Below are 25,030 nucleotides of genomic sequence, written 5' to 3'. Positions count from 1 at the left end.
GCCTCACTTGCCCAGCGGCCCCCGTCTGTGGAGTCCCTGATTCCCTCCAGCGGGTCCTCTCTATTGCACTCTTTCCGTGGCCCTCTCCCCAGCTTGCTCTCAGGCCCTGATCCCTCACCACTCCTTCCTGCACATGCCTATGGCTGTGCCTTACCAGGCCCGGCTCCTCCTCGCCATGTCCTCTCCCCTTGGTCCCTGCTTCTAGCTGCAGGTATCAGTTCCCCAAGATCAGTTCCTAGCAGAGGAAATCTGACTGGTACTGCTTGTCTTATCAGGCCAAGCTTAGGGGTCGCCGGTTGCTGGCTGGCCTCTGATAGACCCTTTTCAGGCCAAGGGTACCCCTGACCTAATGCCAGTGTCTGAGGGACAGGTCATGTGCCCTACCACCCACTCAATGGGGACCGTGGGCTGGGTAGCTTCCCCTGGAAGGTGGTATGTGTAGGTGGAACAGGGAACAGCCATGGTTTCCAGCATATATTCCTGCTGGGTCAGGGCCCAGTGGTAGGAGGTGGCATTGCCAGGCGGAGGGAGTCGTGTGGGGGACTGATCAGGGCCTGGGCTGGCCGGGAGCACGCAGATCCCTAGGATTCTTCGGGAGGTGCAGAGCAGGTGCTGGGAGAGGAGCGCGTGCCCTGAGCCACCTGGGCCTGGCCCAGACAAGTCTCCACAGGTTCAGACGCGGAGCACAGCCCTCGGGGTGAGTGGGGGTGGAGGGGTGTGCAGATGGATGGACAGACAGTGGATGGATGCAAGTGTGAGGAGGCACTGCCCACAGGCTCCAGTGTTCCTGTGCACTGATCCCCCCTGGCAGCAGTGGCCCGGCCAAGCCCCCAGTCAGATTTCTGACCTTCAGAAATCTGACCAAATATTACCCTATCAGAGAGGTCTTCCCTAATCACTAGTCTGGTGCCTCCTCATCACTCTCTACCTCTTTGTCCTGCTTCATTTTTCTTCACAACCCTCATTACCACCTGATGTGTGTTATATATATGGTCTGTCTTACCCCACATAAGCTCCACGAGAGCAGGAACTTCGTTTTGTTTAATGCTGTGTCCCTGTTTTGTTCAGTGCTTACACCAGTGCCTGGCACACAGTAGGTGCTAAATAAATAAATATTTAAGAATGAATGAATGAGTAAATGAATGAATGAGAGGAACATTCTGTATGCATCCTGGAAAGGAAATATTTACAGCTTCCCTTCCCTCCTTCTCCCTCTTTTGTGTCCTGCTTCCCCCAGAGTGTAACTGTTTTCTGTTTTCCTAAAGGAACACGTCAAGATGGTGAGGCACGGGGGCATTCCAGTGCACCTGGAAACCATGGAGCCAGGGGCTGCACACTGCGTGAAGGTCCGGACGTTCGTGAAGGCCATCGGGAGGCACAGTGCCTTCAGCCAGACAGAATGTGTCAAGGTGCAAGGTAAGGCCACCTGTCTGCCCCTCCTGGGGGATGCTCGTTGCTTGCTGCTTCCTCTGGTTCTGAGTATCCCCTCGGTTTCCCCGACCTGCTCCCCCAGGCTGGGTAGATCCTGTGGTGAAATTGTTCTGCGTTCTAATCCCCCCCCGAGGAGTCCACCCTGGGGCTGGGCAGGGGTCACTTGGCAGCTGTCTAGAACACTTTTCCCTGAAAGCTCCCGAGGCCTGAGGCCAGACGTTGCAAGGCTGGTTGACCCGGTGGCAGCTGCCTGTGTATCAGAGGGGGGTGCAGGTGAGGCAGCCGGGGTCTGAGCGTCGGACCTCGTGTGGACGTAGCCCACCGTGTAGCACGGCCGTGCTCAGCTGGGAGGGGCCTTATGGAAAGTCTATAGAATCCTCTTGTTTGACTTAATTTTTTCCCTTGAATTTTTTATGGTTTAAAAGCCTGCAGTGAAAAGAAATAAAACAAAACCCCATATCCCATGATTCTGCCACACAAACACCACGAGTGACATTTGTGTATAACTTTTTAGTTTTTAAAAAATTATCGGGCTTCCCTGGTGGTGCAGTGGTTGAGAGTCCACCTGCCGATGCAGGGGACATGGGTTCGTGCCCTGGTCTGGGAGGATCCCACATGCCGCGGAGCGGCTGGGCCCGTGAGCCATGGCCGCTGAGCCTGCGCATCTGGAGCCTGTGCTCCGCAACGGGAGAGGCCACAACAGTGAGAGGCCTGCGTACTGCAAAAAAAAAAAAAAAAAAAAAAAAAAAAAAAATATATATATCTATATATATATCTATATATATATCTATCTATCATTTTGAGGGCTTCCCTGGTGGCACAGTGGTTGGGAATCTGCCTGCCAATGCAGGGGACACGGGTTCGAGCCCTGGTCTGGGAAGATCCCACATGCCGCGGAGCAACTGGGCCCGCGAGCCACAACTACTGAGCCTGTGCATCTGGAGCTTGTGCTCCGCAACAAGAGAGGCCGCGACAGTGAGAGGCCCGCGCACAGCGATGAAGAGTGGCCCCCGCTTGCCGCAACTACAAAAAGCCCTCGCACAGAAACTTAGACCCAACACAGCCAAAAAAACAAAAAAAAATTATCATTTTGAATATTTGGTACATTTATATAGTTCAAAAAATATGATAAGGTACGTGTGGAACCGCCTTCCTCCTCCTCTTCCTCATCCATGTAATTCCCACCCCTCCCCCAGAGGTATTAGCTTTTTGTATATCCTTCTAAAGACTTCTCAATACATTTACAAATAAATGGGATATACTTTTATATATTTCCTTTCCTTTTAGCACAAACGTTAGCACACTCCATGCACTGTTCTGGATCTTGTCTTTTTCACTTGACATATCTTGTAGATTTTTCCATATCTAAAAAGAACTTTTTCATCCTTCTTTGTAGGTACATAGTATTCCACTGTATGTGTATATAACTAATTTAACTAGCTCCCTATTGATGTGTATTTAGTTTTTTTCTCCCAATATTTTGCTATTACAGCCAATGCTTTCATTAATTACCTTGGGCATAGATCATTTGCTGGTATATTTGAAGGATAAATTCCTGGAAGTAGAGTTGCTGGGTCAAAGGCATACACACTTGAATTTTGACTGCTGTTTCCAAATTGCCCTCTAAAGGGCTGTTAGCCTTTGTGTAGACACGTGTTGTTGTTGAATTATATATACACTTTGACTCTGCTTTTTCACAAATATCACATCCATAACATTTTCCATGTAGATTTTCTGATTACCATTTTATACTACTTTTTGGGGGTCTTTATTTATTTTTTAATTGAAGTATAGTTGCTTTACAATGTTGTGTTAGTTTCAGGTGTTCAGCAAAGCGATTCAGTTATACATATATATGTATATAAATCTATTCTTTTTCAGATTCTTTTCCATTATAGGTTATTACAAGATACTGAATATAGTTCCCTGTGCTATACAGTAGGTCCTTGTTGGTTATCTGTTTTATATATAGTAGTGTGTATATGTTAATCCCAAGCTCCTAATTTATCCCTCCCACAGACCCTCATTTTATACGACTTTTTCTTTTTTTTTTTTTTCGGTACGTGGGCTTCTCACTGTTGTGGCCTCTCCCATTGCGGAGCACAGTCTCCGGACGCGCAGGCTCAGTGGCCATGGCTCACGGGCCCAGCTGCTCCGCGGCATGTGGGATCTTCCCGGACCGGGGCACTAACCCGTGTCCCCTGCATCGGCAGGCAGACTCTCAACCACTGCGCCACCAGGGAAGCCCTATACTACTTTTTAAAACCATGTAAGTCAAGCTTGTTAAAAAATTCGAACAACACAGAAGTATATAAAGTAAGAAGTACACGTTCTCCATTCTCCCCACGCCACTCAGGAGGTTTCCTTTGGCAAGTCTGGCATTTAATCCTCCAGTCATCGTGTGATGCCAGTACTCAGAGGCACAACTGGGACTTTACTGTGCTTACTGCTTTGTACCTCGCTCACCTTCAGTGGGTATTGTTATTGTGAACACCTGTTCATGTCAGTGCCTATAGATCTACCTCATTGTTTAAGAACATGCATAACAAGCCAATATATGGTTGTGCCAAAGTATACATAACCATCCCCCCATAAATAGGTATATTCTGTGCTTTCCAGCCTTTTGCCACTACAACCCGTGATGCAGCAAACAAGTTTGTATATATCCTAATTCACATTTTAATAGCTGAACTCCTGACCTGCCATGATGATATCCCATGATGTATTAAATCATCCTCCATTTGGGGTACTTAGATCATTGCCATCTGCTTTTTTTTTTTGCGGTACGCGGGTCTCCCACCGTTGTGGCCTCTCCCGTTGCAGAGCACAGGCTCCGGACGCGCAGGCCCAGCAGCCATGGCCCACAGGCCTAGCCGCTCCGCGGCATGTGGGATCCTCCCGGACTGGGGCATGAACCCACGTCCCCTGCATCGGCAGGCGGACTCCCAGCCACTGCGCCACCAGGGAAGCCCCTGCCATCTGCTTTTGAAGATGATGTTCATTCACTAATTCATTCATTCATTCAGTGAATAATTATTGAGCACTGACTATGTGCCACCTGCTGGCCCCGTCACTGGGATACAGCAGGGAAGTGCCTGCCTTCACCAAGCTTACCTTCTAGATGGGGAGACAGGCTACAAGGCAGTAAACAAATGAGATGGTTTCCCTTGGTGGTACGTGCTATGAGAAAGCACACCAGAGCGTGCTGGGGTGGCAGAAGGGGCAGGGTTGCTGCTTTGGGCAGAGAGGGGGGCTGGTTATGTGAGGCTGTTGCTCTAATAAAGATGTTGCTGTGAACTGCTTTCTGCATATGTTTCCTTCCTTGGAATTATTCTTTGGAATCCACTCACAGGAGTGGATGAAAGAGTATGAACATCTGTGTATCTCTTGATGTGTACTGCCAACATATTTTCCAAAATCATTGATACAAACTGTGGGGACCCCAGCCGTCTGGAAGAGCCCACCAGCTTCTCTGCAGCTGCGTTGGCTGTGGCACCCTTCACATCCTGGATGAGCAGTCCAGCCCAGAGGGGCTAAACTAATAGAACAGTGAGATGGGAAAGTAACCCATCCCCCTTTCCGCATCTCCAGACATTCAGACTTGGCACTTTCTGATACATCACTTAGTAGAATTTGGAGCCAGCCCTACCTGCGTGACCTGGGGTAAGTCACTTAACCCTCGCAGGGGCTTGATATATAAGTTATTATGTGACTGTGTTCTGAATTCAGCATTTTCCTCCATCATATGAATCAATGCCAAGAGTAAATTGTGAAATACTCTTTGTTTTCAGTTACTGCCCAGCTCCCTTCTGGGCTGTTCTCTTTTGGTGCCTCCCCCTCATCCTGCCCGGGGCCTGGCCCTCTGCCTTCTTCCTGGCAGTGGCTCAGAGGTACGTGCAAACTCAGCTAGTGGCTTAATAGATGATGCTCCTCCCTTTCCCTTCCCAAGAAAAAGATCGTAATCTTCCTTGGCTTTCTGGAAACCAATCTGGATTCTAGAAAATTGGTTTTAATGGTGGTCATTTTGGTCACTAGGGCACACATCAGATGTCAGGGTGTTGGCATCTGCTCTCTTGGCCAGTGTGCAGAGCCAGATTCAGGAAAGTGAGAGAGGCCCAGGATTGTCTCCTAAGCCGGTTCCTGTCTTTCCGTTTCCAGGAGAGACCCTGCCGCTGGCACTGGCTCTGCTCTCGTTTGTGGGCTTCATGCTGATCCTCGTGGTTGTACCGCTCTCCATCTGGAAAATGGGCCGGCTGCTCCAGCACTCCTGTTGCCCCGTGGTGATGCTCCCCGAGACCTTGGTAACTGTTCTTTTTCCTTTCAGCATGACGCTGACCCGATGTAGTCTGGGCCTCAGTGGGGCAGGGACACACGTTTCGTGGGTTTGCAAGCATTTGCACAAAGAGGGGAGAAGAGTACTTTCAGGACTTCCCTCCTAGTCAGAGGGGCCGGGAGACCTCCCTTCACCAGGGGGGGTGGCCTTCCCCAGGCTCCCATTAGGCAGAGGCTCCTTGCCCCCAGGTCCTGGCACGGCCAAGGCAGCAGGTGTGTAGCCCAGCCCAGGAGGCTCTGCATTCCAGGCGTCATGCATAGTCTTACCCTGAGGACTGGCCTACCGAGCCTTCTTACCTCCCTCCCATAATTGTAACAGCAGCTGCATCCAGAAATATGTTCCAATACAACATAGTCAGTTCATACGCCAAGAGCCTCATGGGTCCTCAGGGTGAAGCGCACGTGTGTGAAAGTAGGGCATGTGGAGTCTGCTTTGCCTTTGGCTGGGGGCAGGGGGACTACCTGGACCTGTGACTACCCAAGGTGAGGGATCCCAACTCCTCACAAGCCAGGGTTCTTATCTTACTCCTGAGGTCGCTGGGCCATAGATCTGAGTGTCTCCAGTGGGGACAGGCCCTGTGTGCTGTGCCAGGGTCGGGGAAAAGCAAAAGCAGGCCTCCAGAGCTCCCCACACGTTGCATCTGTCTGCTTCCTGTGCACCCTAGCCCCCCACCTCCGCCCCAGACCTCAAGCCACCGAGCAGTGCAACAGAACACAACAAAATAATAACAAACAAAAGCAAACCCATCCCTGTCGCCTCAGGGATATCTCACCCTTCTGTCCTGGGAGGATGGGGTTAGCGGTCAGCTTCTCAGAAGCAACTAGAGCCAGAACTGCCTGCAAGCTATACATTCCTGTAGTTCCTTATCAGCCAGGAGTCACCCTGGAAGGAGTCCCTCTTGTGACATCACAGGGCCCTGAGAGCACAAGCCATGCTCCCCCATCACAGGAGGACTAACCCTCCCTGCAGTCCAGTCCTCAGGACACCCCACACGCCCCACCATATGATCCTAGTGTCAGCTCTCTTTCTTTCCAGGAGTTTAGGGAGTCATGACTCCAGGGGACACTGGCCCAGAATTAAGCACCAGGCACTGTTCTAGGCTTTACGGATATTTGCTCATTTCATTTGCCTCTTTTCATAATGCTTACCAACCAGTGTTCTTTACATCGGTTCCCCCTCCAGCACCTCCGGATGACTAAAGGGTTTACTGCTAAACATAAAGGCAGTGGGATGTGTCAAACACAGGGGACAGGGCTGGCCTGCATCCCCTTCAGCAAGAACTTGAGGGGCTCAGAGTGCCCTGAAGCACAAAAGGATGTGTATTCTGCTGTTGTTGGGTGGTGTTTTATAAATATCAGTTGGGCCAAAATGTTTAATACTGTTCAGATCATCTTTTTCCTCACTGATTTTGTTGGTATAGTTCTATTAGTTATTGAGAGAGAGACAACAAAATCTCCAACTATGAGTGTAGATGTGTCTGTTTCTCCTTTCATGTCAATTTTTCCTTCATGTGTTTTGAACTTTGTTTTAGGTGCATACATATTTATGATTGATAGGTCTTCCTGAATAATTGAGTCTTTTATCATCATGAAATATCCCTCTTTATCTCTGGCAGTATTCTTATCCTGATATCAATATGGCCCTTTTTGGTTTACTGTTTGTAGGGTGTATCTTCTTCCATATATATATATATATATATATATATATTATTTTTTTTTTTTGCGGTACTCGGGCGTCTCACCATTGCGGCCTCTCCCGTTGTGGAGCACAGGCTCTGGACACGCAGGCTCAGCGGCCATGGCTCACGGGCCCAGCCGCTCCACAGCATGTGGGATACTCCCGGACCGGGGCACGAACCTGTGTCCCCTGCATCGGCAGGCGGACTCTCAACCACTGCGCCACCAGGGAAGCCCTTCTTCCATATTTTTATCTTAAACTTATGTGTGTTCTCAAATTTAAATAGTGTCTCTTGAAGTAGCACAGAGGTTTTTTGTTTTGTTTTGTTTTGTTTTTTAAGTGAATCTGTTCCAACAATCTCTGCCATTTAATTGGAATGTTTAATCCATTAACACTTAACTCTAGTCCTCTCACTTCCTAACTTTTCTGTTTGCACCCATATCTGTTTTCTGGTTCTTCTGTTCATGGCACCAAGAGAGACCTGCCCTCAGTTCCTCAGAGAACTGTAAAAAATGGGAAACTCACCCAGAGACATTCCCTTCTTCCAAGTGTCAACTTTTGGTTGCCCTCCTGTGACTTAAGGAAGTTGGTTTCATATTTTGATCCGTTTTTGAAGTTGCTATCTGCAGGAGGATTGGTCTGATTGGTGCTCCTCTGCCGTTAGTAGAAGTGGAGCCCTGCAGTAAAGGAAGAACCCCTGAATGAACCCAAAACAATGATGATGGGAGGGGAGCATTCCTGGCTCAGCAGGTCACTAGCTCTTCTTTTCCACACACGTGAAAAGCTCAGCCTCCTCGGCTGGACTCCACGGAGTAGTCACCCTTTACGGCTTTCCTCTCAACTCTGTTCCCATGCTTACCCTCTACTCACGAGCTCTTCCATTCCTAATACCCTCCTTCAATTTCCCTCTTCTGGTCCTACATTCAATGACCTAGCCGAATTCCCTCACAGGACCCAGTGCGTTGTTAGGGAGTCACAGAGTAAAGGGCCAGGGAAAGAACAATGTAAAGGGTCCGTTCCCTATAGAATTTCAGGGGCACGAGGAAAGCCCTCCAATGGCAAGAGCTCCTAGGAATCCTAATGCATGATGAGTCATACCCTAAAAATAGCTTTTGGAGAAAACCAAGCAACTGAGATGAGACCACAGACAAGGAAATTCTTTTTTTTTTTTTAAGTATTATCTGGATTCCCTACTAAGTTCTTTTTAAAAAAATATTATTTATTTATTTATTCATTTATTTAGGCTGCACTGGGTCTTAGTTGTGGCATGCAGGATCTTCGTTGCAGCATGTGGGCTTCTTAGTTGTGGCATGAGACTCTTAGCTGCGGCACGCATGAAAGATCTAGTTCCCTGATCAGGGATCAAGCCTGGGCCCCCTGCATTGGGAGTACAGAGTCTTACCCACTGGACCACCAGGGAAGTCCCGAGACGAGATTCTATGAGAGAATGACCACTTTTGTCCATGGAAGATAAATGCCATGACCCTTGACCACCTTTTGCTTCTCTGTTGCCCTTACCATCCTTCCTACTTTGTTCTAGTGTCTGTTCCTACATGCATTCTTTTCCATAAGGCTTTTAATTTCTGTTTCTCCCCAGATTTTAACATGGACAGTTTCTCTGAGTGTATGCATTTCCCACAGTGCTGTGTGAGAAATAGATAGCTAGTGTTCATCAAATCCTAAATAAGTTCTGGAGCTGCACATCACCACCACCATCTCCCCGCTCTCAACCTTCACTTTAGTACAGCCTAATTGCACTTCAACATTTGCACTGGTCATAGATAATCCTCCAAACTATTAAAAAGCAACTTCCAGCCAAACTTGCAAAGTCCATGCATCTTTCCAATTAAACCATGGAAAATCACCAAGTGGAAATCCTCGACAAGGCTTCAAAAAGTCCTATTGAGTTTGTAAATGTTTAATTTGTCTGTTTGGATTAAACATTGCATGTCTTCATCTATAATTTTACAGTTGGTGATGGTTGCACTCTGAAATATACCATTAAGAATGTCTTTCCATTCAAGTTTTTATCACCAAGTAACAGTCTACGGCAAAAATATATATGCAAGGAAAATTATGTTAAGACTGCTCGGTGTGTGTTCCCTATTTTAAAATATAATGTATTTTCCTTGTCTTTTATCCATAATTGCTTCATGGGGATGGAGGCTTTGGTGCTAAAGGTTCTTTGTTTCCTTTCTGTGACTCACTTGATTCTTTCTCTTATTGCTGTCACATTCCACTGTAATGTGGGTAGCAAGCATCAAGATGGCCTCAAGTTAGTCATCTCTAAATTGAGACGTGCTCCAATGGACCATCTCAAGTCTGACTCTGTGTGCCTCATAGAAAGTGAAGTTTGTGAGCCCAGATGCTTCTGGGGCCCAGACAGATTAAAAAAAAAAAGTGTACAGTGCAATAAATGTGATTTAATAGGGAGAGATAGATATGAGGACCGTGGCAAACATGGCCCAGCTAAAGAAAGCAGCTTCTTCTCAGTTCATGCAGGTTGCTGCCAAGACGGGATGTGAGCCAGTGCTTCCTAAATTTGAAATGAGAAATCAGAAATCCAGACTTTATAATAAATCTCCTGATTTTCAAATGTTAAGAACAAATTCAAATTAAAAAATATATATATCAGCTGAACCTTGCTTGGAAGTTTGTTCTAAACTATGGGACAACAGTTTTGTACCTTCTGAAATTCTGAGATTAAGCTGTTTCAATTTAATGTTCTAGAGCGACGCCATCCAGTATGGTAGCCACTAACCACATGTGATGATTAAGCACTTGAAATGTGACTAGTCCAAATTGAGATGTGCTGTAACTATGAAATACATGACAGTTTTTTTTTTTTTTTTTTTCTTTTTGCGGTATGCGGGCCTCTCACTCTTGTGGCCTCTCCCGTTGCGGAGCACAGGCTCCGGATGCGCAGGCCCAGCGGCCATGGCTCACGGGCCCAGCCGCTCCGCGGCATATGGGATCCTCCCAGACCGGGGCACGAACCCGTATCCCCTGCATCGGCAGGCGGACTCTCAACCACTGCGCCACCAGGGAGGCCCTACATGACAGATTTTGAAGACAGTACAAGAAGAGTATAAAATAGTTTATTAATATTTTTATGTGGATTACATGTTGAAATAATATTTATTTTTAAAATAATATATATTATTAAAATTAACTTTACCTATTTCTTTTTACTTTATAAAATGTGCTACTGGAGAATTTTTAATGGCATATGTAGCTCACATTACATTTCCATTGCAAGGCACTCCTCTAGAGTTTAAAAAGCAATCAGGTATAAGCACTGCAGATGTAGATAGCCAGCGTCCTGAGAATCTGACCAGACCAGCCTCAGGGAATTGGTGGTGGGCTCCACACTGACATCCCATTCAGTGAGCCTTGCTTTCCCATTATTTGCCTGTGGACACCAGGAGTGAGCCCTGTAGCCACCTCTTTACAAACAAGATCAAGGGCAACCGACTAGATGAAGCTAATGTCTCTGGGGATGCGGGTGGAGGAAACCATTGTGCCCACCTGTCTGTGCCCACATGCCACTCTTTAAAATGATGACAGGGAGGGACTTCCCTGGCAGACCAGTGGTTAAGACTCTGCGCTTCCACTACAGAGGACATGGGTTTGATCCCTGGTTGGGGAACTAAGATCCCACATGCCCTATGGTGCAGCTAAAAAAAAAAAAAAAGAAAGAAAAAGAAAAAGAAACAGAAAAAAGAAAAAAAAAGTGATGATGGGAAGGGCTGTGGGAGAAGCTGTGCAAGACCCAAGTGAGTTTGTTGGAGGTGAGTGGGCTAGCGGCGACACTGGAGAAAGTCGCCCTGAAAGGTTGATACCTGCATTTTTACAACCAGTTATGATGATGTATTGGGGTTGCTGGGAGAAGATAGCAGGAATGTGAAGTATGAGTAGGAAGGGACTCCTGTTTATGGAGCACCATCCCTGGACCAGACGCCCTGCTAGTGCTGTACGTGGAGCACCTCAGACCAGGTCACTCTTTTCAGAGCTCTCTGGTGGAAGAAGGTTAGATTTTTTTGGACCAGAACTACATTCTGGGCTTCTGTGGGGCAGGGTCCCCTAGGGAGGAGTGCCGAGGAGGCAGGACCCCAAGACACCTGCTGGTTGGGGACCTGGGAGACGACCTCAGTGAAGGTGGGAAGCCCTTGCTCTAAGGGTTAGAATTGTCTTTGGGCTTTTCTGCTGCTGGAAAGTTAATGAATCAGATAGTCGAGGTTTTTGGTGATATTCTCCACGATTACTATTACTATGACTATTCACCTACTGAATATGAATGAAAATTGTTTTTCAGATAATAACTAATTCACCCCAGAAGCTAATCAGCTGCAGAAGGGAAGAGGTGGAAGCCTGTGTGGCGGCCGGGCTGTCTTCTGAGGAGCTCCTCAGGGTCTGGATCTAGCAGGTGAAGTCTAGAAACCTGGTCTGCAGGACACGGGAGGGCGAGGAGAAGGGCTGTGCTTTGGCTTTCCTCCAAGAACAAAGGACAAGAGAAGAAGAGCCTGCTGTGTCTGTGTTAGAAGCAACTGTCAGAGGTAGAGTGGTTTGGCCGACGGAGCACTGAGAGGGGGTCAGGGGATGCGACCTCCAGCACTGGATCTCTCTGCTGTCCTCTAGGGGGATGACCCTGTGGAAAGTGCTTCGTCTCTCAGTTTTCTCAACTATACAATGAGGGGATTAAGTACCCAACCATTAAATCATGTGTATTGTATATATATCCATATCATCTCTCCACCTCTTGCAGAGCTGTAGGGAAATTGGCAACACTGTGCATTGGGATTGGTTCTGCTTTTCTGAAGAGCAGTAGATACACGTGTAACAAGAATAATCCCAGGCTCTATGCACCTGTTGGCTTGGAGATCCTGCTTTGCTAGAGGAACCTTGAAGAGGAAAGGAAGGGTGGGTGCAACGGTGTTGACTTCACTTCGAGCCAAATGCCTGCGCAGAGGTGACTGAATGGCTCAGCCAGCTCTCCAAACCATGACCCGGAGGGAGGCCACAGCCCCCTGAAAATGGGCCGCACACAGATGCTGCAGACACGTGAAATGCTGTACAGGGTAATGGTGTGTGCACACTGAGGACAGCAGCTAAAATGCATGTGCATGATGAGGTGAGACTGCAGAAGGATGTCGATCAGAAGTGCGATGTTTGCTGTGTTCCTTTTTCCTGTAGAGTTGTTATAGTACTGAATGAAAAACAAAAAGGTGTCACCTTGGGTAATCATTGTGGTTTCTTCCAAAAAAGTGGTCTTTAGGGTTCCAGTTATATCATCAACCTTGAGTGCAGGTCACCTGAAGACCACCTTTAGTCAGGAGATGTGGGAGTAGCCCCAGGTAGGGGATGGGGCAGGGAACCAGCTAGGGGCAGCGTCTGGCTGCATGGGAAACGTGACTGAAGCAGCTAACCAAAGCCTCATCCGGCCAGGATGCTCCTGCGTCTTCCTGGAGGCCTCATGATACAGGAACTCCCTTGGGGACCTCTTTTCCTTAAGACAGCTCCTCGGGTGTCCTTAACTCTCCTAGCATGTTCACCTGGGGCACGTGACTGAAGCCTCTTCCCGACCCTCTCCGCCACCAGGTGAGGAAGAGTCAGGTTCTGAGAAGGGATGGAGGGGGAAGTTTCTTGAAGGCTGAAATGATTGCTGGGCAAGGCCTGTGCCTCCCTTTTAGACCCCAGCCCTCCCAGTTCTGGAGCCTCTGAATTGGTTTGTCTCCACTCCCACTTCCTGGGCCCCTTCCAGCCAGCCCAGAGGTGGAGACAGTCTAACTGCTTCACCCAGGTGTTTCCCCTACGAGATAGAGGCTCACAGCCCTCTCTTCATCTGGTGGGGTTTCGAGGAGCCAGAGGATGGGCTCTCTTTAAGATGAGATCACTGAAGATCATTTCCTCTGTACCATTTTGTATGCCTCTGTGTTGTCTGACTCTTGTACGAAGAGTATGTGTTCCTTTTACCTTTGGTCTAACCTGGAAACATATTTTTAGTTTGCAGAAATAAAGATGATACTAGTTCACCAGTCACCAACCCCCTCCTCCCTCTCCCCTGTCACCTGTCTAGGCCCAGAACCCAGAAATGACCCCTGACTTCCCTCTGCTTGCGTCCCTCTCACAGGTAGTCTCACTGCCCAGCCACCTTGCAGGCATTTACAGGTATACAGGAATTTCTCTCAGTTATTCTAGTGTCGTCCCATGTCCCCAGAATCTCTTATTGAAGCCCAGCCATGCACCGGACATTGAGCTAGTTCCTGAAAGTAGAGGGGCTGCCTCCCCTGTAGCTGGCCATTCCCTCTGGCCTGGAGTACTTGTGTTCTAACTCCCCAGCCTCCCCTCCTCCCCTCCAATCACCCGGCCCTCTAAGCTGGGACACTTTAATGAATGAAAATGGGTGATTAATAACTCAGTGATTAATAACTACAACAGGATGGCAGGAGACTGACCATCTCTCACATTCCTTTATGCTGCTCAACTGAGTTGACACCCGTGACCCCAGAATCAAGCCCAACTTTCTTAGTCCTGCCTTCAGATGCTGCCAGAGTCCAAGGAACAAAACCCCTGCTCCATGAGGCTTACCTTCGAATGTGGGGGGAAAGGAGAAATAATAATAAAATGATACTAGCAATTATCATTATTAAGTGAATTATCTAGTATATTGGGAGTTTGTAAGTCCTATGAGAAAATGACAAGGTGGAGCAGAAAATGGAGGGGTGGGGTAAGGGCAGGTTGCAGCCTCCTCTGAATGAAGATAAATGGAAACAGCAGAACCACAACAGTCAAATAAGTCACACATTGTGGGAGATTAAGCATGACTCTGGGACAAAATGCTTTGGCAACAAAGCCTCAGGAGTGTGCAGTCTAAAACAAAAACTATATTCAGTATTTATACTGTTTGTATTGACAGTGTATTTCTTTTAAAGCTATTCCCTTAAGTTGTCAGAGCAAGTAAATAATTGTGTTTATTTTGACGGGAACCTAGATTTCAAGATTAGTGAAAGGGAAGGCCAATGGTAGACTCAAACATTTGAGGAGGAGCAGTGTACTGCTGGAACTGAACTGAATATAGCAATATGAAGTCATGTCTTTATAAAACATTAAATGAAAAATAGATTTCCTTTTTGGCTTTTTGCCACTGAAAGGGACGAGTTGCAAAGTACCCCAGATTTTGGTTTCTAATGCTATTTTTCTCCCAAAAGGAACCATGGTATCTTGGAACAATGTCCAATTTCACGCCTGGTCTGGGGTGGAAGGGTGCAAGGCAATCCCAGGACACCTACACCTTGTTGGGCCAGAAGCAAAGCTTTCAATAGTTGGGTCATTCAAAATTATGCAAGAATCAATCTAAAAGGGGTAAATTTGCCCAAGCAAAAGTTGGGACAATGTGAGCATCAAAAGGAGAATTTTGGGGCTTCCCTGGTGGCGCAGTGGTTGAGAGTCCGCCTGCCGATGCAGGGGACACGGGTTCGTGCCCCGGTCTGGGAAGATCCCACATGCCGCAGAGCGGCTAGGCCCGTGAGCCATGGCTGCTGAGCCTGCGCATCCGGAGCCTGTGCTCTGCAAGGGGAGAGGCCACAACAGTGAGAGGCCCGCCTACCGCAAAAAAAAAAAAAAAAAAAAAAAGGAGAATTTTGGCTTACATCAATGGACACAATAAATTTGAAAAGTCATGGGTCCATAACTGTACACACACAAAACAAATGCTCAGAGAAGATGAATAGAATGTATTTCTACTGATTCTTGTTATTGAATCCTGTTGGGCTTATTGACTCGCTGTATCAAACAATCATACTAGTAAATGTAGACTAGTGAATGTAGGTACAGCAGTCAGAAGGTGGTCACCACCAGCATTACCTGGCCCAGGCCATGACCCTCCCCACCATGAACGCCTGCAAAGCCTCCCCTTCCAATCTTTCTGCACATCTTTCCTGCCAAGGATTCCGTGGCAACGTTCTTTTAAGTTCCTTTTACAGACTGTAGACTCTGTCTAGCCTCTGTGCTACATTTCCCCATCTCTTAGACTTTTTTTTTCCTTATTATTTTTCTGTGTGCCCATTTTATGCTTTGGCTAACTTCCTGTGGGTGCTTAGAATTCTCAGTTTCCTTGTAATCTGGCCTGACTCGGTCGCTTCAGGGAACTTCCGCCAGCTTCTGAGCCCACCTGGAGGGAGGAACCTCATTACGCCCACAGCTGTCTGGCGCCACCTAGTGTTGAGTACGGGAAATTCCTTCTTTTGTTCCCACTCGCCTCGAAGCGCCCTGGGCTTCCTGGATAGAGAAAAGGAAAACTCAGGCAAGTTTCCTAGAATGAGAACTCAACAGCAAACTTCCACGGGCTTGGTCCCTAGCAAACCTCCACTGTCGTCAGTAGATTTAGAGTTTAGCAAAGGCCACCATCTCCTCGTGTTCTGTCTGTCCCCAGCACGTGATCAAGGGCTCCACTCTGTGCCCACGCGGGTCTCCCTCCTCCCCTGTCTGTCGGTCTTTCCTCTGTGCTGCCCTTCCCTACCTCTTAAAAAAGGAGTTTTTGGTATTTTTCCCCATGTGTTCTATTTCTAGCCTATCCCTGGATTTGAGTGACTTTCTTGTTCCCATGACGGGAGAGTCATGTTAAACCATTTTGGCGCCCAGACCGGGACGTTTGGAAGTGGCACACAAGAGTTGACCCCAAGTTACAGTTTTCTCTTTCTGGCTCAAGGGATTCTCAGGTCCTCAAGCATCTAACAAAAAAGCCTGGAAAACCCACACAGGTGGGAGCAGGAGGGTCACAAAGGGAAGTCACAGCCCCTTCTGCCTCCTTCAGTGGAGCGGGCTGCCAGCCCAGGAGAGGTTGTAAAACCCCATTAAGGGCCTTGGAGGAAAATTTGACGAGCCTTCTCAGGTACCTGCAAAAAAGCCCCCAACGCAAAAGCACAAACTCTCCTGTGGGAGGAGGTCCATGTCCCTGGTCCCTCCACTGGGCCCCACTAGGGAAATTTTAAAAAACGACTTTAAAAAACCTGGCTGTTGGAAAAATAAGTGCCTGTGTAAACCTCAGTGACTTCTACGTTTGCTCCTGTGCTTTAAAATGACTCATCTACGAGGTGGCCACACATCTCCAAGTTTCCTGGAGATGCCAGTAAGTCTTCTATCAAACTGCCTTGGTGTAAGCCTACAGATGTTATTTGGGTTAGGAGATCACACCCCAGAACTAGGGCCCTCTGATGCCATCCCGCCTACATTAACCTCGCTGAAGGGCTTCCTCCCTCCCTCCCTCTCTTCCTCCCTCCCTCTCTTCCTCCCTCCCTCCCTTCCTCCCTCCCTCCCCCTCCCTCCCCCTCCCTTCCTCCCTCCCTCCCTCCCCTTCTTCCTCCCTTCCTCCCTCCCTCCCTCCCTTCCTCCCTTCCTCCCTCCCTCTCTTCCTCCCTCCCTTCCTCCCTCCCTCCCTTCCCCCCTCCCTCCCTTCCTCCCTCCCCCCCTTCCTCCCTTCCTCCCTCCCTTCCTCCCTCCCACCCTTCCTCCCTCCCTCCCCCTCCCTTCCTCCCCCTTCCTTCCTTGCTCCCTTCCTTCCTTCCTTTTATCTTTGTTTTCTTTTCTAACAAAGTTTTAAACTCTGAAGGAGAAATTTAATTTGGCATTGGCAAAGACAAGCCTCAGGCTGAAGAACTGTTAAGAAGCTTGGGTCTGAGCCAAGGGGGTGGACTACCTCCACCCCCTTCCCATCCTCCAATCAGCCACCTCTGAGTTTCCTCCCTTCCTAAACTTCATCTAGCCCTTTATTGCCACCCCAGACACAAATCAGCCAGTCTTTGCGCTCCAGTGCCTACCGTGAACTGAAACTTGGTATCACCGAACCTCTGGAACTGTGCCTCTCCAGGATGTTCAACCAGTCTGCCCTGTGTCAGCTCTCATGACCACTCTTCTGGGTAGGACAGGACAGGAGAGGAAAGGATTTCTGCTTTAGCTACTAATAAGCAAAGTCCTCCCATCACCGAGGGAGAGTGTTGCCACTTTGGAAATGGGCCTGTCCACTCTGTGAAGACTGAGATGACCAGGTCTGGACATGCTTCTTGCTTGTCTAGCTCAGTAGTGTCTGAGACATGCCTCGAAGACATTGATCAAGATGGTGGAGTGAGCACACATCAAGCCCTCTCTGTAACCTCCTCCAGCCACAGAGGAGTGATTGATGAAATGTGCATGCACACACACACACACACACACACACACACACACACACATGAGCCAATGAATGAATCAAAAAATCAATCAATCTTTGTGGACCAATAATGAAGAATAAACCTACAGAGTAGGCTGGTGAAATGTAGCCCAAGGGTAGAAGGAAATGGGTATACAATACATAGATTGGGCTTCAAAGCTCATGTGGGAATGGAGATGAGTGTACCCTGTGCTTGGCAGGAGAGTGGACCCGTGCTTGCTGCATGAAGCTGGGATTGGGGCTGGTTGTCTTGCCTATCCAGCAAATGGGGGCTGAAAACACTCCAGAAATGTGCTGCTTGCCCATGGTGCAGGAAGGAAAAGGGACATCTTCGCTAAAGATGGGAACTGGGCTGGTCCTGCACCAGGGGTGCAGCGCCAGGAATTTTGTTGGCTGAGAGCCAGCACCTGAAAGTCCATAATTTAAGAGCCCGCCCTGGGTGTGCAAACCAGGAAGAATGGGCTAAGTCAGCTGCAAAAGTACTTACCATGCAAGGACTTGTTCATGGAAAACACTCCCAGGCAGAATGAGCTTTGGAACAAAAATGACAAAGGACATCACGAAATTCATCTTGAGGCTCATTTTACAGACTCAACAGACAGAAGAATTCATAACAGAAGAGATGGAAATAATAGATAATTTGAAAATCTAAAAACTCATGGAATGTCTCCCACCCTTCCTTAAAATTTAGTGGTGGCAGCTTTTTTCCCCTGCCAATTGAGACTATTTTGGATACTTCTGGGTAATAGAAAGCTCTATAGCCACTTTCGCTAGGAGTTTGCATTCATAATTAAAATTGCCTATTCCCAGATAGTAATAAAAACTTTGAACTCTCATGAGATATGAAGCTTCTTTTGTCTTTAGCAGGTGGCTTCCTGACTTCAGGGAAAGGTGTGGTCAGTTTCTATCTCTCTTTTTTTACATCCTCCTCCTTCCCCTGCAGCCATTGTGGACCCCTCTGAGATTGGAGTTCAAGAAGGGAAGAGGGAAAAGGGGGATCAGGAAGGGTCTTACTTGATTGGAACAGTGGAAAGCTGGGTTTGGGCTTCCTGGGACCCGCTGAGGTTTAAAGCTGATTCTCCTATGAATACTTTTGTGAGTTCTTCGTAAGTTTTCCTGCTGAAACTCTCAGACTGTAACTCCCATGTAGGTAATGAATTTTGTTTTTCCAGCTTGTGATGGTTAACTTTATGTGTCAACTGGGCTGGGCCATGGGGTGCCCAGATATTTGGATGAACATGATTCTGGGTGTGTCTGTGAGGGTGTTTCTGGAGGAGAGTAACATTTGAAATGGTGGACTGGGTAAAGCAGAGTGCCCTCCTTGTGGTGGCTGGGTCTCATCAAGTCACTTGAAGGCCTGAGTAGAATAACAAGGCTGAATAAGAGAGAATTCTCTCTCTCTGCCCAACTGTTTTCAAGCTGGGACATCAGACTTCTGTCTTCAGACTCAAGCTTGGACTGGAACTTACACCATTGGCTTTCTTTGTTCTCAGGCCTTCAGACTCAGACAGCAACTATACCATTGGCTCCCCTGGGTCTCCAGTTTGCCAACTGCAGAACTTGGGACTTGTCAGCCCCCAAATCACGTGAGCCAATTCCTTATAATAAATCTCTCTCTCTCTCTCTCTCTCTCTCTCCCCCACCGGGAGGGTCCAGAAGACATACCTTTCTTTTTATCTTATTTTATTCTAAAAATTGAATTATAGTTGATTTATAATATATTAGTTTTAGGTGTACAACATGGTAATTCAATATTTTTATAGATTATACTCCATTTAATGTTGTTATAAAATAGTAGCTATATTCCCTGTGCTGCACATTTTATCCTTGTATGTTATTTATTTTATACCTGCTAGTTTGTGCCTCTTAACCTCCTTCCCCTGTCCTGTCTTGCCCCGCCTCCCACCCGTCTCCCCACTGGGAACCACTAGTTTGTTCTCTGTATCTGTGAGTCTGCTTCTGTTTTGTTATATTCATTTGTTTGTTTTAGTTTTTAGATTTCACATACAAGTGAAAACATGCAGTATTTGTCTTTCTCTGCAGAAGACCTTTCACCATCACTGTGAGAAATAAGTTTGTGAGGGGAGACCTGACATCCTTGAAGAGCTCTGATCACCTTTCTCTGCAGGTCAGATCTCACAGTGGCAGCTGCAGTCATTGAGGCCTAAATGCAATGGGAGTAATTAGATCCGGGGTGGCAGGAGCCAAGTGGTGGCAATCAACCGCCAAAGGCAAGGTGGACATGGTTAGTGTAATAGACAGCAGAGTCAAGGCAGCCATTGGGAAAGTCTGACTCATACAGGCTTAGGGCGTTGGCTACTTCATCATGGTGTTCCTAGAAGTGAAATTGATAGGAAGCCTACGACTTGATCTGTAGGAACAGAAAAGTTCTAGGTCAAGGGAACAAAAGTCTAACCTGAATCATATAAAATAGATAACCAACAAGGACCTACTGTGTAGCACAGGAAACTCTACTCAATATTCTGTAATAACCTATATGGGAAAATAACCTGAAAAAGAATGAATATATGTATATGTATAACTGAATCACTATGCTATCTATACACCTGAAACTAACACAACATTGTAAATCAGCTATACGCCAATAGAATTAAAAAAAAAAACTGTGGCCTCTCAGTCAATTCCCAGACCTGAGCCAGTTTATAGACCCAGAGGCCCTTGAATGAAGGGGGTGCTAATGCCCTTTAGGACGGACACTGGAACATTACCAAACATTTGTACTGTTATTCTTCCTTCCAGATTTCCCCAAAGGGACTTATAGCCTTTTATCAGGGTAACTGCGTTGGGGAAAAGGAAATAATCAGGTCTTTTGGGGACTACTGGACACTGATTCTGAACTGGCAGTGATTTTGGGAGACCCAACATGTCACTGTGGTCCACCAGTCAGAGCAGTGACTTACAGAAGTCAGGTGATCAACGGGGTTTAATTCAGGTCCATGTCAGAGTGGGCCCAGTGGGTCCCTGAACACACCCTGTGGCTATTTCCCTGGTTCTGGAATGCATAATTGGAATAGATATACTCATTAGCTGGCAGAATTCCCACACTGCTTCTCTGACCTGTGGAGTGAGGTGGGAAAGGCCAGGTGGAAGTCACTAAAGCTGCCTCTACCTAGGAAACTAGTAACTCAAAGGCAATACTACATTCCTGGGGGGATTGCAGAGATTAGTGCCACCATCAAGGACTTGAAAGATGCAGGGGTGGTGGTTGCTACCCCACCCCCATTCACCTCACCTATTTGACCTCTGAAGAAGAAGAATGGATCCTGGAGAATGACAGTGCATCATGGAATATTATAAGCTTAGCCAGGTGGTGTTTTTTTTTAAATTTTATTTATTTATTTATTTATTTATTTATTTATTTATTGTGGTACGTGGGCCTCTCACTGTTGTGGCCTCTCCCGTTGCGGAGCACAGGCTCCGGACGCGCAGGCTCAGTGGCCATGGCTCACGGGCCCAGCCGCTCCGCGGCATGTGGGATCTTCCTGGACTGGGGCACGAACCCATGTCCCCTGCATCGGCAGGTGGACTCTCAACCACTGCGCCACCAGGGAAGCCCCAGGTGGTGTTTTTAATTGCAGCTGCTGTACCAGATATGGTTTCATTGCTTGAGCAAATCCACACATCCCCTGGTACCTGGTATGCAGCTATTGACCTAGCTATTGCTTTTTTCCTCATTACCTGTTAGTAAAGGCCACCAGAAACAGTTTTCTTTTCATTGGCAAGGCCAGCAATACACGACCCCTGCTCTACCTCGGGGTATATCAGCAGTCTAGCTCTATGTCATCATTTAGTTCACAGGTATCTTGATCACCCTTCTCTCCTACAAGATACCACACTGGTCCATTACATTAATGACATTATGCTGATTGGATCTACTGAGCAAGAAGTAGCAACTACTCTAGACTTGTCGGTAAGACACTTTCATGTTAGAGGATGGGAAGTAAACCTGACTAAAATTCAGGGGCCTTCTACCTCAGTGAAACTTCTAGGGGCACCGTGGTGAGGGGCATGTCAAGATCTCCCTTCTAAGGTTTTGGTTTACATGGCTATACAGACTAAGAAGTCCCAAGATCTGCAGTTGGCAAACTTGAGACCCAGGAAAGCCAATGGTATAAGTTCTAGTCTGAGTCCCAGTCTCAAGGGGGGAGAAGACTCATGTCCCAGCTTGAAGACAGGCAGAGAGAGAGGGAAGGAGAGAGAATTCTGTCTTACTCAGCCCTTTACTTCTGTTCAGATAGCCCTTCTAAGGTAAAGGATAAGTTGTTGCTTGGACCCTCCTACAGCCAAAATGTGGCACAGCACCCACTGTACCTCTTTGGACTTTGGATACAACAAATTCCTCATGTGATGTGTTCCTCCAGCCCATTTACTGAGTAATCTGAAAGGACGCTAGATTTTTTTTTTAATATTTATTTATTTGGCTGCGCCAGGTCTTAGTTGCGACATGCAGGATCTTTGTTTCCTCGTGCAGGATCTTTAGTTGGGGCTTGCGGGCTCTTAGCTGTGGCATGTGGGATCTAGTTACCTGACCAGGGATCGAACCTGGGTCCCCTGCGTTGGGAGCTTGGAGTCTTAACCACTGGACCACCAGGGAAGTCCCAAAAGACGCTAGTTTTGAGTGGGGCCCAGAACAAGAGAGGGCTCTGCATCGGTCCAGGCTGCGGTGCAAGCTGCTCTGCCATTTGGGCCACAGGATCCAGCAGATCCGATGGGGCTTAGACTGTCATGGCAGGTAGGGATGCTGCTTGGAGCCTTTGGCAGCCCTTGTCAGTGAATCACAAGTCAGGCCCTTAGGGTTTCCCTGGAGAACCCAGACTAGTCCACAGCTGCAGCTTTCCTCTGGTTTCCTCAGACACTACCACCTGCACTGTATTCATAGGCCCTTTGGCCTCCTCCAAGTGAGCCAGGCACCCAGCCTCCTTTTTCCCCGACAGCAGGGAACACACATCAGCCTCTCTGCATGGGACCCTAAGGTTGGGGTTAAGAGATAATCTGCCCCTCATTCCATCCTCAGTCTGGGGTCAGTGAAACTGAGAGCACTCCAACACTCTCTCCAAAGACATCCTCTTCACAAATCCTTTGAAATGTCCAGCAACTCAATCTTTTTTTTTTTTTTTTTTTGCGGTACGTGGGCGTCCCACCGCTGCGGCCTCTCCCGTTGCAGAGCACAGGCTCCGGACGCGCAGGCTCAGCGGCCATGGCTCACGGGCCCAGCCGCTCCGCGGCATGTGGGATCTTCCCGGACCTGGGCACGAACCCGTGTCCCCTGCATCGGCAGGCGGACTCTCAACCACTGTGCCACCAGGGAAGCCCTCAATCCTTTTTATGTCCTCTCTATGGGTTGTTAGGTACAATATTTGGATATTCCCTTAAAGTTTAATATCATGTTACGTATTGAAGAGGTAAGGAGGGAACAGCATCTTTGCAAGGAGACCAGGAGATGATTAAATGTGAACAGGCAGTTATGAAAAATATTGCTCTTGGAAATAAAAAGACTCCAATAAGTAGGAAAAATAAGAGGCTAGAATAGCTGATGAGAGACGAGTCAATCAAAGGAGAGAAAGAAATTACATATAATACAGAACCAAAAGATGGAGAAATGAAAATTCTGAAGTTAAGAGTCATGGAAGATAGACTGAGAAATTCTAATCCGAGAGGCGTTCTGAGTGAGAAAACTGGTGAGATCACAGGAGAGGGAATGGCTGAAAAATTTCCGTAATTGAAAAAAATTCCAGTTCAGAATAGTGCACGGATTATGGTGAGGGCAAAGTAATTAAAAAACCCAAACAATCCGTCCCGAGCACCACCACCGGCATGCCTCACTGGGAACAGAGCAAGGAGAGCCGGCATCAGTGCGATCACATTTCCATCACGGGAAACATCTGGGTCAAAAGTGTGTCCTGCCTTCTTCTGCCCAGGGAGGGAGAACAGGGGGCGTGTGACTGTCATCTCCACAACTTTATCCCTTCTCTCTCCATAGACTAACAGGCTTTTTTTCCCATTTTTTTAAAAAAAAAGACTTTTCTGTTACTTCTGGTCCACATGTAGTTTATGATGAGTTCAAGGCACTCGTAGTTTAGGGCTCAGACACAGAGTACCACACACAGTAGGAGCTTATTCCAGGGGTTTTCCTCAGTGTTGACGCTCGGCTCTGTGATTGGCGCCTGGCTGGTTCAGTGATGGGGACAGGGCGGGCAAGCGAGGACACAGCAGTGCCTGTCTCCTGTGACATATTCTAATTGCTGTCCTATTGGAGAGCTGTCACAGGCATTGCTTTCAAAGGATGGAAAGAAGAGGAAGGGAACAAACTTAAGATCTGGCTAGCCTCTTGATTTTTTTTTTTTTTCTTTTTTTTTCTTTTGCGGTACGCGGGCCTCTCACTGCTGTGGCCTCTCCCGTTGCGGAGCACAGGCTCCGGACGCGCAGGCTCAGCGGCCATGGCTCATGGGCCCAGCCGCTCCGCGGCACATGGGATCTTCCCAGACCGGGGCACGAACCCGTGTCCCCTGCATCGGCAGGCGGACTCTCAACCACTGCGCCACCAGGGAAGCCCTAGCCCCTTGATTTTTAATCTTTAGGCCAACTAAATTTATCTCCAAAAGGAATACCTGCTTACTGTAAAAAGTTCGAGCAACACAGAAGGACATAAATCAAAAAGCTCCTCCTTTCCTTCCTTCCTCCTTCACCCTAGGTGTGAGCTCTGTGACTGTTTGCTGTGCCTCCTTCCAGATCCTTCTCTCTCAGAGACGGGATAATATGTGAAGTATCAGCAGATCTGGTTCTCCCATCCCACGCTCCCTCTTCTCTGGAGCCCTCCTCCACTCCCGATTTGGGAAGGTAGGTGGGAGATACTCATCTCTTCAAGGAAGCTGTCACAGTGGAATCAGAGATGAAATATGCCAGTTCTTGGATTTTAGTCTAAAATGTTCAACCCAACTATGAAGTAGAAAAGGTTGAGCAGAAAAGGTTATATTTTGGCAGTTTTTCCCCCTCTTCCCAAACTCAGGCTAGATCAAGCTGTGGATGAGGGAGAGGGAAGATGAGGGAGGAGTAAGAAAAAACAGTCAGGCTGTCAAAAGGGCGTCTCCTGTGCCCTCCCCTGGGGGTTAGACAGAACATATGAGGGTGTTATAGAACGCTCAGGATAGAGTCTGGGGACTCAGGGGCTGAGGGGTCAATGATAAACCTCCATGTGGAGCTTTGGCGAGCAGACACCCCCCCTCTGAAGATGTGATGTGAAGTAAGCCCCTAAATCTATAGGCCAAGGTAAGGAAAGAAAACTTCTGCATTGACTAAGTTTAAACATAAAATGCCTTCATCATGAAGAACCTAGGGGTAAGACGGGAATAAAGACACAGACCTAC

The 25,030-nt window shown here is 47.7% G+C and overlaps 1 protein-coding gene across 1 annotated transcript in view; it reads left to right on the top strand.

Moving 5' to 3' along the window:
* The window catches only part of IL20RB (interleukin 20 receptor subunit beta), a gene marked incomplete at its 5' end in the record, with an annotated part of 31,580 nt that extends 19,565 nt beyond the window's left edge, over nt 1–12,015 (top strand). The window contains 3 exon segments of the mRNA XM_081234856.1: nt 1,266–1,416; nt 5,590–5,732; nt 11,757–12,015. Of these exon segments, the coding sequence (XP_081090982.1) occupies nt 1,266–1,416; nt 5,590–5,732; nt 11,757–11,864 (402 nt within the window). The 3' untranslated portion in view covers nt 11,865–12,015.
* Between the last annotated feature and the right edge of the window lie 13,015 nt (nt 12,016–25,030).

The sequence above is a fragment of the Mesoplodon bidens genome (assembly GCF_964165515.1).
Source record: "Mesoplodon bidens genome assembly, chromosome: 5".
Taxonomy (NCBI): Eukaryota; Metazoa; Chordata; class Mammalia; order Artiodactyla; family Ziphiidae; genus Mesoplodon; species Mesoplodon bidens.
The sequence above is the reverse complement of the archived record's forward strand: the minus strand, read 5'-3'. Positions and strand labels throughout refer to the sequence as shown.